Here is a 20,282-nt window from a genome sequence, read left to right as displayed (position 1 = left end):
TTCATTGAAGTAAAATTATTGAAAGAATTTTTTTTTTTTGACATTAAATAAATATTATTCTCCAAAACCGGTGTGCTACAATTATTGGCACCCCTTAATTTAATGTTTTGAGCAGCCTCCCTTTGCCAAGATAACAGCTCTGAGTCTTCTCCTATAATGCGTGATGAGGTTGGTGAACACATGGCACGGGATCTGAGACCATTCCTACATACAGTATCTCTCCAGATCCTTCAGATTCTTAGGTCAACGCTTGTATACTCGGCTTCCGCTCTTCCCACAGATTTTCTATGGGGTTTAGGTCGGGGGACTGTGATGGCCATGGCAAAACCTTTATTCTGCGGTCGGTGAACAATTTTTGTGTTGATTTTGAGGTGTGCTTCGGATCATTGTCCTGCTGGAAGGTCCAACCACGGCCCATTTTAAGCTTCCTAGAGGGGGCTGTTAGGTTTTCATTTAATATCTGCTGGTATTTGATGGAGTCCATGATACCATGTATCCTAACAAGATGTCAAGGGCCTTTGGAAGAAAAACAGCCCCACAACATCAAAGATCTGCCACCATACTTCACAGTGGGTATGAGGTGCTTTTCTGTATGGCTATCTTTCTGTTTAAAGTTCTGATAAAATTGGACTGAGGCCTGTCTTAAAACACCTCCCCCTCATTGAGGGAATCTTTGAGTTTACATTTGTAATGCAAATGTCTTCATGCAAAAAAATGTGACAAGCGGAGGGAAGAAGGCTGTGCTGCTGGAATGCTGATCTCTTTGAGATCCTTGGGGATCTTAAGTCCAGCTGGGATAATGGACTGGGCTTGGAACAAGACAAGACAAACAGAAGTCCCAGGCTGGGGCGGAATGTGCTGGAGGAAAACCCAGCAGAACATTCCATCCAGGATCTACGGAGGATGAACCGTGAAAAATACCTTCCCTGAGACACATCAAGAAAAGTGCAGCATAAATTACAAGGAGACTGCTTTCCATCCGTCAACCAGAAGGATATTTGGGCGGCGTGACTTTTACAGGAAATGTGCTCGAGCATGTTCAATCATGGTTTTATTTCCCACAGTGGAAGGCACGAGAGAGTTGTGTTTGCAAAGACAATCAGAACCAAAGAACCTCACTGGTTTCCTGGAACAGACATTACCATGCACATTTGTATTTACAGTATGTGTCTGGGGAGTAATATTTTTAAATGTCTACATTCTGAAATATATGACTTTAAAACACATCTTTGATGAGAAATGCATGTTTCATTGATTGACTTTCCCTTTTTGAACAAGGCAAAGGGTGTTTCGCATTAATAATCTCACATTATCTGCCACTAACACACTAAATACAGAATTGGAGCAAATACTAAAGTACTCTAGCCAATATTCTTGGTGTGTTAAAATGAATGCACTCTACAGTGCTGTCCCTTCTGATTGCTCAGTGCATATCATATTGCATGCAGTTGTCGGTGTTGGCTTGACAACTAGTCAAGCAAACATTACATTGATGTAATTGTTCCATGAACTAATTAACATGTTGCTATCTGAAATCCCTGTGAAAGGTGTCAAGTTTGGATTGGATTACTAAAACTCTGTGCCAGAAGGTGTCAACTAAATTGCCATGTGTGTGACTTTCTCTTGTCCCTTTGAGTGAACGTAGAAGCTCCTGAAAACAATATTGTCTTAGCACGGGGGGGAAACTCTGAATGTGTTAGAATTTCAACTCCAAGAGCAGTGCAAAACACACATGAGATTCCTTATCAATGATGTTGAACTGCATGGCATCCATATTACATAAGCATGCCATCATGGCCACACTATGGGGATTAAGCTCTACAGGGCAATTGCATAACATGTATTTTCATAGTTACATCCTAGGATTAAACTGTGGAAAAGAGAGAGAAACATCCACCCATCTCTCTCTTGCTCGCTCGCTCACTAAAACATTGACACAAACATTTACCCTGGTCCATAGTTTTTATATACCCATAATAATCTTCATTTTTTTCTACTGTGTCATGACAACACATGTCATATTTTCTGGAGAACTTGGCCTTACACTGTCTTTGCCTATTATTAAGACCAATGCTTCAGCATGAAAAAAAAACCAGCTGTGTTTGTACAGTACATCAGTGCAGACTAGATCCGTTTCTGTCTGAAATACTGATGAATCGTTCACATTTCTGATGGGTCAGACACAGAAATGCCTGTGGTGTTTCCAGAGGAGTTCAAAGAGATGATTGCTAATGCAGCTCTCCTTACATCACTCCAGTGAACCGCTTTCCCATATTTGTGTCCCACACTCCTCTGAGTGCTCAGAAAAGGAACATTGTGTTCGTCTGTGATCGCACTCCTGCTGACTCGGCAGTGTACACAGTGCTGCCCGCAAAGTCACAGTAAAAAAAAAAAGCAAAAACCTCCTGTGTCAGAGCCTCTTGAGTTTTACATTGATGGTGGAAGGGGTTGTTGGCTGGTTTGGTATGGAAAAGTGATACTTGTGATTGATCTTCATCATTTTAGGGTAACTTGTTTAGTTTTGATCAGTTTATCAATTTCTGTTTATACCCAACAGCTGATTTATGGTTTAAACTATTGTGTTGCTACTAATGTCAGTCCATAAACGATATGACTTCAATGACCATTTTGATCTGCCCTGTCTTTCAGATTAGAAGATTCTGGTCCAGTTTAAGCGATTCAGCCAATCACATTGCATCAACAATTATATGGAGTGACCTGGCACACACACAACCCCTGATTTCCTTGACACAAAGGCCTTGCACCACTAAGTGGTGCTGGTACAGAAGATGTTAAACATATAGCTATTAACAGTTAATTTGGGCTGGAAGAAAGGTTGGAATACTATGTAAATATAGAATGACTCATATATATATGAAATACATGCATAGAATTAAAGGATAGTGCATTCATTTATTTGTCATACATTCTTCTTTATATCTTTTCCTATGTTCTTTTAACTGTATTAATGTACTTTACCACTTTTCATCTCTTATTTTTCGGTTCCTTTATCTGGTCATTTGTAAAGCACTTTGAATTACCAATGTGTATGATGAATTATACTTTATAAATAAACTTGCCTTGCCTTTCAGATTAATAAAAAAAAAACTATGACATGCTCTATGCTGATAATCAAAAAAATCCAGTAATACAGATCTTAGGCTACCAAAACTGATGTACCCTGAGCTCCATAACTTGTTGCTGAATACGGTCCATTAGCAGATCTGTGAGCTAAATGAGAACTTCCTGTGTATTTCTCTGCAGCCAAGGCAAGAGGAAGTCAACAACTTCTCTTACGTTGTTGTCTGAATCAAATTAGATGAAAATCGTCCATCTACATTTCAGCTAATGTAGTCTGATATTACACACTTAGCTTGTCATTTATGTCGACAATAATTAGTTAACCTCTGGGTAAACCATTAGTTGAGCAGGTGTGATGTAAGAGGGTTTAGACAGCACATTGCCGTAGCCTACAGCCCCACCCCGAGGCCACTTGTGTTATAGGTTAAAGATAGAGCCATCCTCTTATGATGCCAATACTGATGATGATGATGTGTTGGCCTAATAATAGCTGTGATACTGTAGCTAGCCTATGTAATCATTGTGCATAGTGTCTTCTCAACAACGCTATCACTAAACTTCATTCTGACAAATATTCACAAAAGTATACTCCCCTGTTTTGTTCTCTAACCTAGGCATATCATGTTTACATTAGTTGTACAGCCTATAATGTTAAGTCTTCTTTTCGTAGATATTGTCAATAAAATAAGAGTAAAAGTAAAATTGTCGGGTAGTAATTTGAAACCACAGGGTTTGACCCACCCTGTTAGATTTAGGCTAAAAATTGCGTCAAACAGAGAATGAGGAAGTCCAACTCGTAGTTTCCCCCCTCTCCTTCCGATGTTCTGAGTATAGGCAAGGTACATGTACGGCACACAAAAGTCTTACAATGTAGGAGTATTTGCGGACGTTTCGTTATCACTTCAACATATTCTCTTTTATATACCTGTGCTTTTGTTTTAGAGACAGAGAGCCTCACAAAAGAGGATTGGGAAACCACTCAAAACGAGTAGAATGGATTTCCCCCACCTGACGGAAGATGACATGGCTGAAATAAAGAAGGAAGTGAGTATCTACAATGTTGATACTCGTAATGTGTGACATTTAGCTGGATTTCCTTGAAACGAATTTGCCTCGTGGACAAAAATGCTTTTAAAAGAGCGGAAGGCTATATGAAAGTTAAAGACACGGACACCGTAGGCCTACTATCTTTTGATAGAAGCAATAAAGTCCTTCTTTAGAAAACAGCATGGGCTAAAGCCACCTAAGTCGTGCATGAATGGAATAGGCACGCAATAAACTTTGAAAATCACCGAAAAGGTCGTCAAAGAATCATTTTCAGTTTGTGGCAATGACAGGGGCCAATATGTTTTGCACAACTCACAGATAAGGATGGGTTTTTGTTAATGCTCATAAAGATTCAATTAAAATATGGAACCTATTCGTCCATTTATGAGTAGCCTTTTAGACCTATATTATCAGTGGACGTGTTTGAGCAAATATTTCCCTAACTTCTATTCGTCCAGTTCCACAACAGTAGAATGGTGTTAAATTAAGCTTTACCTCGCTTAGCCTACCTTACCCCGGGACACATTTTGGTTTATTTGTCAGGCACTTGAAAGGCTACGCCCGTACCTGGTCGAGAAGATCATCGCCAGTCGTCACTTTGACTACCTACGCTCAAGGAAGATCCTTACTCGGGACGACACGGAGGAGATAAGCTCCAGAAACACAGACCGCAAGCGCGCTGGCAAGCTGCTGGACTACCTGGCCGAAAACCCTCGGGGCTTGGATACCTTAATTGAATCCATCCGTCGGGAGCGCACCATTAACTTCCTCATCACCAGAATAACCGACGAGGTGCAGAAGGTCAAGAACGAGAGGATAGCTGCCATGAAGGGTAAGATTTTTTCGTTTGTTTATATCAGACTACCACTGTAGCTAACTTGTATTATATCTCTGAAGTGTGTGATAGAGTTTAAGGAAGGTTCTACTTTTGTATCCACAGCAGAAGCAAGCTCAAGCTATACCCACTCAAAGTCTGGTGCCACCAACGACCTCTCTCGGACATTTTCCTATGATTCTAACTTTGACAAGTGCTATGCCTCTACGCTGCTTTTCCACCCAGAGGGCGAGGGGAGCCCATCTAACTCGGTGGCCACTGGTTCGTTAAACCTGCTCTGTGGGTCTAGTGGGAGACGAGACAACATTGTCGGGGTTGTGGGCAGCAGTGTCAGTGTGACTGGGTCGTCCTACAGTGTCTCCTCATCTTTACCTAAGCCGGGAGACCCAGGGGCTCCCCCTCTACCGGAGGAGGTCCTGAATGAGATACAGGACACAGATTCCGGGGCTTGTGGGAGTACTGCCAGTGGTGGGGATGCTAATATCCAACCACTGCGATCCCGGTCCATTTCACCCCGCTCGTGAAAGAACTGTTAACGAGTCCTGTGCCAATGACCACCATCTGGACCATCGGAGCAAAACTCTAGCATATGCCCACTTGTTAGGCTGCTGAACTTTTCTATTATTTTTATGTGTCAGAGCCTATTTCTTTTCAGTCACTGTATAGTTACAATCCTTTACTCTTCATTCATACCTGATGTAATTGTGTTGTCTTACTTAATCACCAGTTTTCTGCTGTACATATGTTGATGTTTTCTTGCACCTCATGTGTATTGTGTTAAAATAGTTCATGCGTGGTGGAGGACAGATCCTTCAACACACAGCTTTGCGCAGTGGGGAAGTTTGTAGACCTTGTGAGGTGATCAGGAAATCCCAGGCCAGTTGAAACTTGTCCATTATGTGGATCTGCGGCTAGCTAGTTCATTATATAGCTGCCTCAACTTTAGGGAACATTCTAAACGACAGACCACTTCAGCACATGACCATGATGGTGGACTGGAGTAAGACTTTTCAGTGTCCTAATGTCTGACATCACCCTTCATAAATATGTTTTTTTTTGACGGAGTCATGCACTGGAACTTGTTGACATAACCACTAGACAGCCATCATTTTTAGCACTGATTAACTCACTGATGGTCAAGAAAAGCATGCATATCATACCACTAATGTATTAGTATAACCACAAAACACTGCAGTCATTATGAAACAACAGATCAAATATTGACAGACAGACAGATTTTTAAGGAAATGGAGGTTAGGAGGACTCAATCTGAGAGTAACTAACTGAAGCATAGTCAGAATAATATGTGTAGCACCATTCAAGGCTCCCAGTGCTGTTTAGTTGGTGGCTAAAGTAAAAACAAATGGAATTAAATACTGGAACCACTACACAATAAAAATAAAACAAAGCTAAAACAAATTCACTGTGAGATCATCACTGCAGTCCTTGGATAAAGTAAGTGTTTGTCTATGTATGTGACTGAACACAATCTGTGTTAGAAATGACTCAATTATTTTACCTGTGTTGCCATAACATGTTTATTGTTGGCTGTAGTCAATTTGTGAACTGAAATATACTTCAAGGGGAGACAGAATAAAAGAGCTGCATGTTTTCTGTTCACAATGTCTTGTCACAACCAGTTTTTGTTTAAAGCTTAGAGGGTTTCAAGAGGATCAAGCTAGCATTGTATTGTATTACTAAATGGCAAACATGGCATCATTGTTCCATCTGCAGTGTGGGGGTATATTTATGCGATATATCCATTGAATATGTTGCAGGTTTGTTCAAGTCTTAAATCGGTCATCATTCGTATTTGTTGCTTTAGTGTCCCAGTCCAATGAGACGCAGTACCCTGACAGCTGAATGAGAGGAAATGCTCTTCTCTGCGTTGGTTGGGAAAGGTCGAGTTGTTTATGTCATGCAAGATCTCTCTTGGCTTTTATTCTGTGATGGGTTTAGGGGTGAGTATGACTGTTCGCTCAATGCAGAGAATGCTGAATAACTTGTAAGATAACACTGAAGAATGGAAAAAATGTCAGAACTCTTCATCTGTACTTGAATTTCTTATCAAGATAAAACTCTCTTCTTGTTTTACCACTTCGCTCACAGCATGCGTCTTTACTCTCATTCTGAGTAAGCCACCAAGCCAAACACAGCATGTGGCATTGTCGCTCTCTCTCCGTCTAAGAACTGAGCAGCCCGTAAAGAAACACGAGCAATGGCAGAGCAAGACCTACTAATTACACGTGACCCTGAGGCTCGCCTTAAACGGGACCACCAAAGGACAGCTGATGCAGTAGATGTGGACCGCAAGGTGGTTGACCGTTTCAGGAGGAAGCTTAAATATTTTTTCATGAACCCATGTGAGAAGTTTCATGCGAGGAGCCGTAAACCATGGAAGTTAATGTTGCAACTTCTGAAGATAGTCATAATAACAGTTCAGGTAAGAGAAATATACTCTTTAGAGTTTGTATGGCTGAGCTAAACACAGAACTGCACTAAATACATTTTAATTTCTTGACTTCTTGGCCAATATATCTTTTCATTTATGTATGACCACTGTGGTGTGAAATTGAACACCTACTTATTGTGTACTTTCCTGAAGCTGGTATCTTTTGGACTGAGTAATGAGATGATGGTCACCTTCAAAGAAGAAAACATCAAGTCCTTAAAGCACCTTTTCCTGAAGGGATATGAAGATCAGGACAAAAATTATGCTGTTCACACAAGGACAGAAGTGTATGACCATATCAATTACATCATAAATCGGGTAATATCACCATTATTCTTTTTTAGAACATGTGGACACATCAGTATCTACATTTCTGTAAGAATACCTACTTCCTCTCCCTGATACCTGCAGGAAGCAGTAATCACCACTAGGTGAAATCATGGCAGTATCTCTCCTCTTTCCACAACTTCAGCTCAAAGCATTTATCTCATGAGCAGTGATGTGAGCCAGGGTGTATAGCCTACAGAGGTCCTTTAATTGTCCATTACTTTTCTACTCTTGGAAGGACAACAGCTTGCACCGGGTTACCCTACTTCTACAGCTTCTGAACCTTGCCTCCACAAGGTGTTGTTGCACAATGTTTTGTATGCACAGTGGTGGATGGCAATTTAAGATTGAGTACCTCATTTTGTAACCGATATGAAAATGAATGTGCCTAGATTTTCTTGTTACCTCGGTGTGTAGTGGACATGTGCTTGGTTCTCTTCAAACCATCAACATTTTCAATTAAGTGCCTCTGTGTCTAGCCACCCTCAACTTGTTTCTAACTCTGGTGGCTTTCAGCTGTCAAGGGACCTTTTTCTAACCTACATTGACTGCCTGGAGAGCTCACCGTTAGCCTTATCTGTGACCAAAGAATGTGCTCCCAAATTCATTAGGCTTCTTTTCATGTTATTTAGCCAAGCTTAATCTTGTAGTTTTGTGCTGAAGAGGTTTTTCTTTCTTGGGCTCCGTCCATAGAGGTTGACGTTATGTAATGTCCTTCGCACTGTCTGAGCCGTCACAGACACTCAAATTTCCACTGATAACCTCTAAGCCAAGTCTGAAGCACTTGCCTGTGTTTTTCAGAGCTAGATTGTACAAGTAGCGACTGATATTTAATTGGTCACCAATCTTTCTGAATCCCTTTCCATCTTTGTGAAGGTTCACAAACAGATTAAACAAATTCTTCTTGGTAATTCTTTCACAGGTTATTTTATAACCATGTTCATGCAATTAGGCTAATTGTACATCACAGATGTACTCAATTTTGTTTCAATGATCACAGGTTTCCTAACTTGTGTGTCAGTGATCACAGGAGTTTCTACTTTGAGGTCTGTATGTTCAATATAGTATTTCTAAAGTTATTTTTGTATTCTTCATAAGAGGAAACTTGTCAGCTTAGAACTAATGCGGTTTCTGAGATACAATGTAGAATCATTTGACATTTAAGTGATGTTATACAGGGGTGTACTTCTGTTGTATACTATATAGGTCTACATATCGCTATATTCAGCCTAAGCTTTAGCCTAACGTGACTTGCTATGTACAGATGACCAGTGGTGACTGGTGGCCTCTGCCGCACTTTGTTCTATACAAGATTGTAAAATCGAGAGATTGTTCCTGTACCTGAAATGCCTGCATGCTAAGCTGCCTCGCCCCATGCAGCCTTGGTAGCTCCATGCTGTTAGCAGAATGGAATGGAACCTGAAAACTCTAGTCACTAAAACCACACCCTCTCCCACTCAAGAGAGGGAATCTTGCTAAGCTTGAATCAGCAACTGTCAAGGGTAATATATAGCAATCATTGGCTAAAATCCAGCCCTATCACAAAGTCCAGGTTGATGAATGGTTGTGAGGAGATGGAAGTACAGTATCAGTAAAAATCCAGTCCCTCATACTTTAACACCTCCTGTGTGCTCCGTCCCACTTCTGACACCATACACCAAAGAGAGCTGAAAGGTTTCTTGGCTAATGCTTAGGCTATTTCAATGGTAATCTAAGCACATATAACAGTCACAGTTATACACATTACTAGATTGCCAAGCCCACTCTGTTTGGTTATCATTTCCAACACTGTAACCCAGTGTGTGAGCTAGGATATTCCTTTTGAGTACATTTCATTTGTTTTTCATTAGTATTTAAACCTGCCGAATCTCACAGTGGGAAATCATGCATATGAGAGGAATGATGGCGTCTACACCCCACTGTCTCTCTGCCAGGAGTTTTACCGACATGGGAGCATCTCCCCTGACAATGAGACATTTGACATCGACCCATTTATTGAGACAGGTGATGATAGCTACTGCAGTTATCTGTTTTGACTGGTGTGTGTGTGTGTGTGTGTGTGTGTGTGTGTGTGTGTGTGTGTGTGAGAGAGAGAGTATTGTTTGTATGTTTGTGGATAACACATGTTAACCATATCTGTGCAACCTCTGCCAGCAGTGAGGAAACTATTACTGTACAAACTGTTTAAGAATCAACAAACACATTGACATTTTCTGCCTTTGGAGAATTGTTGATAAAGAATGAAATGGCCCAATAAAGAGCCTTCTATAAGAGAGACCAAGGTATTTGGTACTTGACTTTAAAGGGTTTGACTTGTACTTACAGATTAGTAAAAGTTTGTTTATTATTGTTCTGCCAGAGTGTCTACCCATTGACCCTATGAGGCCTCTCAAAGATGATGCTTCAGTACAAGATATGAATTTTACCCTGGATTTTCAGAGGTCAGGATGTACTTTCCCCAATTTTAAATGTTACATCAATACATTTATCATTATTTTCCTCAGTGTTCAGCTTTCCCACGTCATTATTTGCATGTGTCAAAGTAAGAACTAGAAATTAATTATGTTTTTTTAATGAATAATTTATATTGCAAAGTCAATTTCACAAATACATGGAGAGGTTTCCTTTTTTAAATTTTCTTTCAAAGCACTCTTGTGGAAAATTTTGTGTGGAATTATGTTGTTATTTATGTCTTTAGATTACTCTCTGTTAAAGTCTACCTGAATATTAAGGCTATAAATCTGCAATCAGTGCGTCACAATGAATTACCAGACTGCTATGACTTCAGGACTATGGTGGGTCATGTTTTCATAACTGCATTAGCATTCCTGCCTTTTTAATGAAATGGTTGCTATCTGTAATGTGTCATAAACAAATGAGCTAAGGAACCTCCAGAAAGAGAAATGTGCGTAAACTCTGACATATTATGGCACCATACAATCCTTTGTCCCAACTCTTTTTTTCTCTCCAGATTTTGTTTGACAACACAGCCCATAGTGGAATGATTAAGATATCACTGGAAAACCGTGTGCAGATCAATGTCTGCAAAGAGTGGAATGTATCTGGGTCCTGTAAGAATATTCTTACACTTCCACACACCTTTCACTAGGCATACCATCTGCTTAGCTGAGACACTTTTGTTAACACCCAGTGTAAATAATCAGAACATATTGTAAGTGAACACTGTCTAGTTCAATTCAATGCAAATCAATTAAACTGCAAAGTCAAGCCATGTAGTTGTTTTACAGAAGGTAAAAGCACAAAGAAATTGTTTACAGAAAGGTTGAACACCTTTAAAAATGTTTTATTTTTTGTTATTTTCCATGATGACACAAACTAAATCCCATGTTACTGTTTCATTACAGCAGATACAGACTATCATCTCATCCAGATTCTGATGTTTGATTCTGTCATCATTCTTGCTTGTCTGGTGTCTCTTGTTCTGTGTACACGCTCTGTGCTCAGTGGACTTCAGCTACAGTCTGTAAGTGAAAGCTGTGATGCTATGCTGTTACATGCTAGAATGCTTATATATTAGGGGTTACAGCTAGAATCTCCCTAAGGGCCCTACAGACTGGTCTACATGCAGCCTGAGTGCATGTTTCAGGCTGAAATACTGATCAGCACACAGTCTGTTGGGCCCTTAGATTTGAATAGCATGTAAAACAAAACATGTTTCCTGAAGATTGTCTTATTTATGCCGTGACCCCTAACTCATAGAGGGTAGTAGTACAGAACATCACAAATATCTCTGACATTGATATTTTAACACTGTCACAGGAATATACTATGTTTTTCCAAACACACTATCGGAAGACAGTGCACATGTCGGACCGTCTGGAGTTTGTTAATGGCTGGTATATTCTTATTATAATCAGTGACACACTAACCATTGCTGGTTCTATTATGAAGATTTGCATCCAGATCAAGGTGAGCTTAATGATCAGCTTCAGATGCATAAATTAAACTGCATATAAGCTGTTTCATGGTATGTTTCATGGTAATTTGTTAAGAAACTCAATATCTCCTCCCTGTTTAAGGAACTAACCAACTACGATGTCTGCAGCATTTTGCTGGGAACTTCTACAATGTTTGTGTGGATTGGTGTTTTGCGATACCTGGGCTTCTTCCAGAAATATAATGTGAGATCTTTATAAATGCTTACAATTGTTTTTGATTCTCCTGTTAAAACACATACTTACACACATAGGTAAATGAAAGGTACCTACACAAATATGCTAACCTAGAAACATTTATTTTAGTAACAGGCTAGCTCATATTTAGGCATACAGTACACATCAATATTCATAGGGCCATTTCCCTGAATTCTCAAGAAACAAACTCTGTCAGTGTTGTTGTAAAGGGACTTTAACTTTGAGTTTAAATTCAGGTCAATACCTTCACTCATTCGAGAAACTGGTCAAAGCTGGTTTCAGGCACTGACTTACATTTGCATGGAAGAACATCCCAGATGAGATATCACAGTTACACCCACCCAGTCTTTTCCTCTCATGAAAGCACAGTTCATGAAAGCTCTGTTGTTCTATCAGATTCTGATCCTCACCCTGAGGGCAGCCATCCCAAATGTGATCCGATTTTCAACGTGTGCTGTCATGATATACCTGGGCTACTGCTTCTGTGGCTGGATTGTGCTGGGACCACACCATGAAAATGTAAGAAGTATATAAAAAAAAAGTTACATGGTTCCAAAGATGTTATGCTTGATGCAGACAAGCTGTTTGATACACTAACTCAATATTTACCTCCCATAGTTCCGTACTTTTAACATGGTGGCAGCCTGCTTGTTTTCCCTCATCAATGGGGATGAAATCTACTCTACCTTTACCAAACTGCGGGAAAGAAGCTACCTAGTCTGGCTTTTCAGCAGACTTTATGTGTACACTTTCATCTCCCTGTTCACGTACATGGTTCTCAGTCTCTTCATTGCTCTCATCACAGACACTTATGAGACTATCAAGGTAAAAAGATCCAATGTCAAGTATTGGCAGTACATCTTTACGTTTATTGTTTATGTATATTACATTTATATTTGGACATAGAAAGCATACAACTCTGAGAGAACAAATTGGGTTAGGCTTAAAGTATTGAAAAATATATAGTTACATGATACATCCCATTGTTTTCATAATGTGTGTTAAAAGCGTGAAGGTTATTGTCTGCACAACGACAGGGAAACTAAAGCTTACCATGCTCACTTTTAGCAACACCAGCAGGAGGGTATCCCTGTGTCTGAACTTCAGGCCTTTATTACGGAGTGCAAAGACCTGCCTGCCTCTGGGAAGTACAAGATGGATCCTGAGACCGACTCCTGCCTCTTCCTTACCTGTGCCTGCTGCAGCTGAGAGTGATGCCTGAGAGGTTCCCACTACAGAGGCTGGTTGAGCTGAAGACACCTACATGCCTGTGTCACAAATTCTGCACTAGATTTACCAGCTGTAGCCTATACAAAGCATTTAGACTTTAAGTGCAATCTGTATGGTTTGACCTTGCCCAAATAAAAACTTGACGTGCTACAATATGAGGTATTATTCAATAAGGCTTTACATAGGCAACAGGAGGATGTTTATGTATACATTTAATTTTGTGCTGATACAAAATAATTGTTAAATCATGAAACACACACACACACACACACACACACACACACACACAGAGCAGACTGTTTGCCTGCCTCACACTATTGTATAAAAGTACATTTCTGCTGTATATTTGACTTGGCAAATACAAATTGTGTTATGGGCCTTAAATGCTGCAAACGCTTGAGAATTTATGATGGCTTTCCATATATCCGCAGTAGTCTTTTCCCTATATCCACAGTACCCCTTAACTGGTAATGTGTAACTTAAATGGACGTGCCTGTGTTGCCACCACCCAACAGATTTGTTTTATATTTGAGTATCATAGGTATGTCACTTGCACCTCGTAGTCTCACATACGCAAATCTGAGGTTACATGAATGATTGGCCAAGGGTGTGCCAGGTGATGGTAAAAGCCAATGCACGAATGGTACGTTGGTTGCTTAACAACGTTCTCTCCAATAGGTGAGTAGTTTCTTCTTACGTGAGAGAGAGGTCTACTTCAAACCTCAAACTCGTTTGTACACAACAAGTGCTTTTGAACATGCCACGACACCGGTTAAGGTCAAATTGGTGTTAATGATTGCATGGACGAAGCCAATTATTATTCAAATGATCCCAGAAAAGTTTGAACTTAACGAAGGTAGAACAACAATAACAACTACTGCGGAATCACGTAGTTATTTGAAGCATCTTGATTGTGAGTATCTTGCATTTTAGCTAGCGTTGTATCGTTATCACTATCATAGCTTGGTTGATAGCAAACATTAAGTTATTTCAAGCAACCCATCGCCTCCCATAATGTTGTTGGGTTGACGTTAGTTAAAACTTGTGTCCAGCTGAATATCTGAACTTTGTAGCAAAAAAATTGCCCACTGTTTGGTGTCACAATAATTATCAGTAACGCTAGCCTGTTTGATGTAAAGATGAGTGAAAGCTAGCCTGTAGGATGCTAATGTAGTGGATTTCTCCTTGCTATAAATCAGCTTCCAAGCTAGCCAGCTACAACCGTCCTTAAACAGCATAGGATAGGATAGCTATGCTGGCAAACTAGGTTAGATTAGCTAGTGGCTAACAGCAGAGTGAAACAGTAATACCTTATAGCAGAGTGAAACAGAGGTTTGGCATGGTAGCACTTGAGTAGTTGTTTTATCAGCTTCAGAGAAATGGCGAATTTGTCATTAGGTTCGGATCACATATACAGTAGATAGGGAGTTATGCTAGCATATCTTGCTAGCGATACTAAGGAGTTGCAGATACATTGGCGTTGATAACATCTGAAGGTTTGGGCAGTGAAAGGTAACGTTAAAACAGAAACAGTTGAAAGCAGTAACCTTTCATGTTTAATCTGTCGCTATTAAACGAATATTCAGTATTCTGAACCGATATAATGCAAGCTGCTATTTTCTTGCCATTCAGTTAACAGACGTGTCAAGTAGTGCTCATGTTTATTTATACAAGAGTTATTTTATTATTTTGCAAAGAACTCAGGCACAGTTGACTGACACCCAGGAGAGATAAGTATGTCTGGGCGTGTAGATAGGGCCATATGCACCACGGATTATAGGATAAAGACGCAAGAAAGCCAAGTTCTTTTCTACTTGACACATTCATCTTTAGCCCCTTTGGCTCAACAGTGCGCATAGTGAATTCCACAGGCTTGCATTTTTCCACAGTCCGAGCTGGTAACTAGGAGAAGCTACTGCTATTGTTGAATGCAGACTGACCTGTTCTGTTGTCACTTAAAGAGATCGCATAGCGTGAGGTCTTTGTTTATGGAATAGTTTATCGGTTATTCAGGGGCCTAACCCACAGCTGTATTTTCGTTTTTGCTTGACTCTCTAACACATGGGGAACTGGGGAGAAAAGAACCGAATGTCTGCCTCATATTTCTCACGCACTAATTTGAACACTAGGCTGAGTGATTTAGTTATGTGTATTCATTTAGCCCTGACCAGTCAACCCCACCTCCGCATCCATCAGTGTGCCATGTAATCCCATACTGGTGCTGAATTGGCTGCTAATCCAGTGTCATGGGCGCCGGTGGTAATCCATTGTGCCCTGCTGTTCTATTTCAGGCACCAGTGCCTGCGGGAGCCTCCTGTCCTCTTGACGTGTCTGTCTGCTGGCGCGACGGATGACCAGGGAGCCTGCACGTCCCGGTGTTGGACTGATATGGGAGATTGGTGGACGATGACAATGCCAGAGCCATCATACGGTAAATCTACGTCTCTCTGTGACATGGTGTATAAAGCAATTGTATTGTAAGTGTTTAACCTGCATTTTTTTTAAAAACCTAATTTAAAAGTATTTTTTTTACCACATTTTAACCAAAGCTTTGGAATGTGTAACTGTTTAAATGTCATAAAGAGAAAAGAAACATGATATTTTTTAAAGGGTGTTTAACTGGATTGTAATTCTATCCTTTCCTTCCTTTTGTATAGAAACCAAAGAGATCTGCACTGTGTCCCGCCTTCTAATGTCTCCCTCGAGGCAGAACTCAGTCCCTACCCTGCCCTCTTCCTTGCTGCTGCCTAAAAACTACACTGTAAGTGCCTTCTGCACGGAGCAGAATGTCAGTCAGTGCACCTCCTACATCAATCAGGTATGCCACTCCCCAACTGGGAATATAAAGAGAAACGTAATCTTTTAGAGGGTATATGGCACTGTTGCATGCTAATAGTTCTGTGACAGTACTCCAATGGTTTCATGTCGGTGAATGTACAGTTGACTTGTTCGATGAAAAGCTGCAAATGATCAAATTTAAAGACTCGTCCTCCTCATGACTGCATTTGAAATTTAATGTTGTCTTTATTTTTAATCAATGAATTTTATCAAGAACTGCATCTGTCTGTGAAATAAAACATCCCTGGCTGTAAAAGTTTGTGAGTAGTTTCCTGTCCCATGCTGATTTTCGTGTGTGTGTGTGTGTGTGTGTGTGTGTGTGTGTGTGTGTGTGTGTGTGTGTGTGTGTGTGTGTGTGTGTGTGTGTGTGTGTAGGACGTGGGCTCCCTGGGCTTGTGTGGCCTGAGTGTGGAGCTGTGTGCGGGGGGCGAGGGCATGAAGGCAGTGCCGGCCCTCAACCTCATGTACGAGCTGCTGCAGGTGAACCGGCGCAGCCAGAGGGCCCTGGAGGAGTTGGAGACCCAGCAGCTGAAGAACACCAGCGACCTGGAGCACCTGCAGCACAGCCACGCCAGACTCAAGGTACCGCAGAACACGCATACACACACACACACACAAATTCACAGAATCGTTGCAGAGGTAAAAGTGGAGATGTTATGATGTGTAACAATGATGTAACTTAGTCGAGTTGTAAAAGCTGAGTCATAGAAGTGCTATATATCTAGTCTATCTAGTGTTTGTTTACTGGCAGCATCCAGGCCCATGGTCCATGTCTGCATGTCCTAACTGTAAAACGCTCTGAGCTTTGCACCCTTTGACCTTTGGGTTGTATTGTGTTGCAGGATCAGTTAGAGCACATTAGGAGAGAGAACTCGGGATTGCATGAAGGCGAGAGACAGCTGCAGCTCAAAATCAAGACCTTGCAGAGTTGTCTCAAGTCCGAAAAAGAGGAAGTAAGGCCATATTAAGATGCTATCATGCTGTGTCTTGTGAACATGTTTTTTTTTAACATCTTTCATTTGTGTACAATAAAATTTGAGCAAACTCTTTATAGTCCTTTGAATGAGCTACTCCGTCTAACGGTGTTGAACTACCTTAAACGGTTGTAATGATCTTTTTTAGGTGCAGAAATTACAGAGCATCATCTCAGGCCGTGCCACTCAATACAACCACGATGCCAAGAGGAAGGAGAGAGAATGCACCAAACTAAAGGAAAGACTCAACCAGTTACTGGTGGACAAGAGAGACAAGAAACTAGGTAGGTTGATTGGATACATATAATGCAGACAACCCAAAATAGTTCTCAGTTCTGTTTTGCTTTTGAAACGAGCATTATTTGATCATATGATGGGACCCTGCTGGTGCATTTGCCAAAATGCGTGCCTGCTCTCTGCCTGCTCACTATGTTCTGTCTCCAGCCATCGAGGTGTCAAATACCATTGGAAGGTCAGATGGGAAGAGAGGCCTTTGGAAGACTGGCAAGGCAGAAGCTAGGTAACATGCCTTTCTTGTGTTCTCTCCTTACAATTGACAATCAGAAGGCGGAACAGATGGTTGCCTAGCCTCTAGTACCACTGCTCAGGTCTCAAGTGTCATTTCAGATGGTTCTAACAGTAATGAGATTGCAGTGGGGGTTCATGCAGAGTGACTGTCTGGTGTGTGTGTGTGTGTGTGTGTGTGTGCGTGCGCGCTTCTCCTGATCCAGACATGAAGGGGAAATGTACACGGCTCTGCTGAATGATTATGAGGCTCGGCAGAGGTCTCTGATGGTGGAGAATGCTGAGCTGAAGAAGGTGCTTCAGCAGATGAAGAAGGACATGGTGTCCATTTTGAGTCCAAAGAAGTCTGTGGCCAAAGGAGAGGTCCCAGATGACAGCTTAGAGCCAGTGAGTGTCCATGCGACTCAGTGAATCCTCTTTACATAGCCTTTTTATCACAGAATTAAACTTCTAATGGAAAATATTAAATATTAGGAAGTAATGATTAATATGACATGCCATCAGTACTCGAATCTAACGAACTACTGGTAGATTTGACAAGTGTAAAAACAGCCCATGAGGCAGATTATATTTGAACGGATATACAGTAGCACACCCATGACACCGATTTGCAGTTAACAAAACAAAAAGTGGATGCACTGGAAAACCGATAATGCTATGTATAGGATTCTAATGTTAAAGATAAGTACACTTTATGTATTTAGTTAACATGCTTTATCTGTTAGAATTATCCAATAGCTGTAGAAGAACAAAAAGCTCATCATCATCATATGAAATATTAGCCTTGGAAGCATGACCAAGTTACTGTTAGCATTGTTGTGACATTAGCTTTTCAAGTTTAGTGCTTGAGTGATGGATTTTTAAAAAATGTAATTGGGTTACTATCATCAGGATGTTGAGTTTAGTTAAGGCTTAGTAGTCTGGTAGTAGCTGTCTACATGGCTGAGGTTGGAGAATGGAAGGCCAATTTCAACACATTTCAATTGACAAATGAATGACAAGACAAAACTGGCAGATTAATCTCTATCTGCCAACCAGTTTTGTATTGCTTTTGTCAATTTCAATGTAAAAGAAAGATATGCTCTCAACCTGAAACAGACGTATGCTGTTCCTAGTCTGTGCCAGTATGTGTTCTTGCATTTGAGATTGTGTATGCATTTGGTATAGATAGAAGGGAGGAGAGAGGGTGAGAGTGAAATCAACTTGAACAAGCACTCGGTGTGCCTTGGCTTGGTTTGGTTTGGTTTGGGCCACACTCTGAATATTACATAAGCTCTGGTCTGTCTCGAGGCAGAGAGCGCCACTAAGTGCCAGGCCTGGCTTCAGTGCCATCAGCTGTTGTTGGGCAGACAGGACCCGCTCCTAAGATGATGTGAAAAGAGTGAAAATGAAGTTAGCCAAGTTGTATTGAGTTCAAATCAAATGACTTGCAAGAGCATCATCACAGGTAAACTGTTTACTGCCTGCACATTAATCCGCCCTTAATGGGATTACGCAGTTCTTTAGGAAATGGCCATCACAGGGGGATTAACTTCATCCCCACGAGCACGGTCACCCCTTTGGGTATTGGTATTGTGTTCTGCGTCTCAAATGGCTGCTTAAATATTTCAAGTCCTGAACAGAAGTTTCAGATTCTGCTGCTTTCAACCTAACCCAGTTTAGGTCCAATCTGGACCTAACATTTGTCATTGGACAGAAAGACAGCTGGAAATGAAAATGTTACTGTAGCGTAGTTTTGGAGGAAACGGTGCACCCTTGTTTGCAATTGCTTATGGGCTCAAGCTTATGAGAGACTGATTGGCTGCGTTTTCGGCCTCAGCTGTGCTCGGACGCGGAGGAGGACGCGTGTGAGTCGAGCAGGGAGAGCCTGGAGCAGTCGTGCGAACAGGCCCGCGAGCAGCTCACCAACAGCATCCGCCAGCAGTGGAGGAGACTGAAGAACCACATGGAGCGCTTGGACTGCCAAGGTAGCCCACATGCCCACCTCTCTCACCGCAAACTCATTTGCTCTGTACATCTGTTAAATCTACCCTTTCTTTTGTTGTTTTTTTTTTTACTTCTGCAAATATATCTACATTGTTGGAACTGACATCATGTGTCTTCTGTGCCACGTTGTGCTTCTGTGCCACGGGGGGGTTGGGTGGCAGGGGCATCCTAGTTCCTGATGTTAGTTTTAGTTTTCCCTGTAGGCTAGAACTTCCATGAATTAATTAAACAAGTATATGTAGGTGTAGTCCTAAATATAGGTAGCCTGTTTCCATGGTTGAGGAAAGTTGGGACAGACAAAAACAAATGTGGTGTGTGTGTGTGTGTGTGTTGTTCCTCTCTCCTCCTCTTTGACTCTGATCTCCATGTTCCGCGTCTCCAGCGTCCCTGGCGGCGTGTCAGGAGCGGGAGGGCGAGGAGCTCATCTCCAGGCGGGTCCACGAGGAGGAGCTGCAGCGCATGAGGCTGGAGCTGCAGCAGTCCCGAGACTTCATCCAGGCCCAGCAGCAGCTCTGGCAGGTCAGATACACACCAACACTCCACTCCACACACACCAGCACATGTATCACTCAAGTCAGGACAGTGCCCTTTTAGGGAGACCATGGGAGACCTTCCCAAAAGAGTTGTTTAGATTAGTCGTTAATAGAAATGGAGAAGGTCCCTATTCTGTGAGAATGGGAAGTTTCTTCAGCTGCATTTCACTGGATTTGGATTTAAACTGTAATTGTACCCAGATAAACCATGTAGTTCAATTTAAGGGAAATATAAGGATGATTTTTCCCTAGAATGGTTTTATATTAATACATTAATATTACGGTCATGGAAAATCCATG

General features: G+C 41.3%; 3 protein-coding genes across 7 annotated transcripts; all 3 read left to right on the top strand.

Annotated features, from left to right (window-relative positions):
- The first annotated feature begins 3,676 nt into the window (after positions 1-3,676).
- Positions 3,677-6,586, top strand: bcl10 (BCL10 immune signaling adaptor). 2 transcript variants are annotated; one of them, XM_042704980.1, is made up of 4 exons: positions 3,677-3,920; positions 4,024-4,125; positions 4,672-4,960; positions 5,069-6,586. In XM_042704980.1, exons 2-4 carry the CDS (start codon positions 4,075-4,077, stop codon positions 5,485-5,487), a joined length of 759 nt encoding a protein of 252 aa, XP_042560914.1. In that variant the 5' UTR covers positions 3,677-3,920; positions 4,024-4,074; the 3' UTR covers positions 5,488-6,586. The 2 variants fall into 2 exon arrangements, with proteins under 2 accessions (XP_042560914.1, XP_042560913.1); XM_042704979.1 differs by having other exon boundaries at positions 3,677-4,125.
- A 113-nt stretch (positions 6,587-6,699) lies between these two features.
- On the top strand, positions 6,700-13,276 carry mcoln3a (mucolipin TRP cation channel 3a). Its single transcript, XM_042704981.1, has 12 exons — positions 6,700-7,406; positions 7,569-7,733; positions 9,593-9,746; positions 10,102-10,183; positions 10,441-10,537; positions 10,714-10,813; positions 11,108-11,226; positions 11,523-11,672; positions 11,783-11,884; positions 12,293-12,415; positions 12,515-12,721; positions 12,965-13,276. Exons 1-12 carry the CDS (start codon positions 7,182-7,184, stop codon positions 13,103-13,105), a joined length of 1,665 nt encoding a protein of 554 aa, XP_042560915.1. The 5' UTR covers positions 6,700-7,181; the 3' UTR covers positions 13,106-13,276.
- A 441-nt stretch (positions 13,277-13,717) lies between these two features.
- On the top strand, positions 13,718-20,186 carry ssx2ipa (synovial sarcoma, X breakpoint 2 interacting protein a). 4 transcript variants are annotated; one of them, XM_042704975.1, is made up of 10 exons: positions 13,718-13,804; positions 15,418-15,557; positions 15,784-15,944; positions 16,340-16,546; positions 16,807-16,917; positions 17,087-17,222; positions 17,383-17,458; positions 17,670-17,850; positions 19,283-19,430; positions 19,832-20,186. In XM_042704975.1, the coding sequence occupies exons 1-10, from the start codon at positions 13,746-13,748 to the stop codon at positions 20,041-20,043; spliced, it is 1,431 nt and encodes a 476-aa protein (XP_042560909.1). In that variant the 5' UTR covers positions 13,718-13,745; the 3' UTR covers positions 20,044-20,186. The 4 variants fall into 4 exon arrangements, with proteins under 4 accessions (XP_042560909.1, XP_042560910.1, XP_042560911.1 ...); XM_042704976.1 differs by lacking the exon at positions 13,718-13,804 and adding an exon at positions 13,843-14,039 and having other exon boundaries at positions 19,832-20,183; XM_042704977.1 differs by lacking the exon at positions 13,718-13,804 and adding an exon at positions 14,148-14,638 and having other exon boundaries at positions 19,832-20,183.
- The last annotated feature ends 96 nt before the right edge of the window (positions 20,187-20,282 follow it).

The sequence above is a fragment of the Clupea harengus genome, unplaced genomic scaffold (genome assembly GCF_900700415.2).
Source record: "Clupea harengus unplaced genomic scaffold, Ch_v2.0.2, whole genome shotgun sequence".
NCBI lineage: Eukaryota > Metazoa > Chordata > Actinopteri > Clupeiformes > Clupeidae > Clupea > Clupea harengus.
Note: the sequence above shows the minus strand (reverse complement) of the source record. Positions and strands in the feature narration are given on the sequence as shown.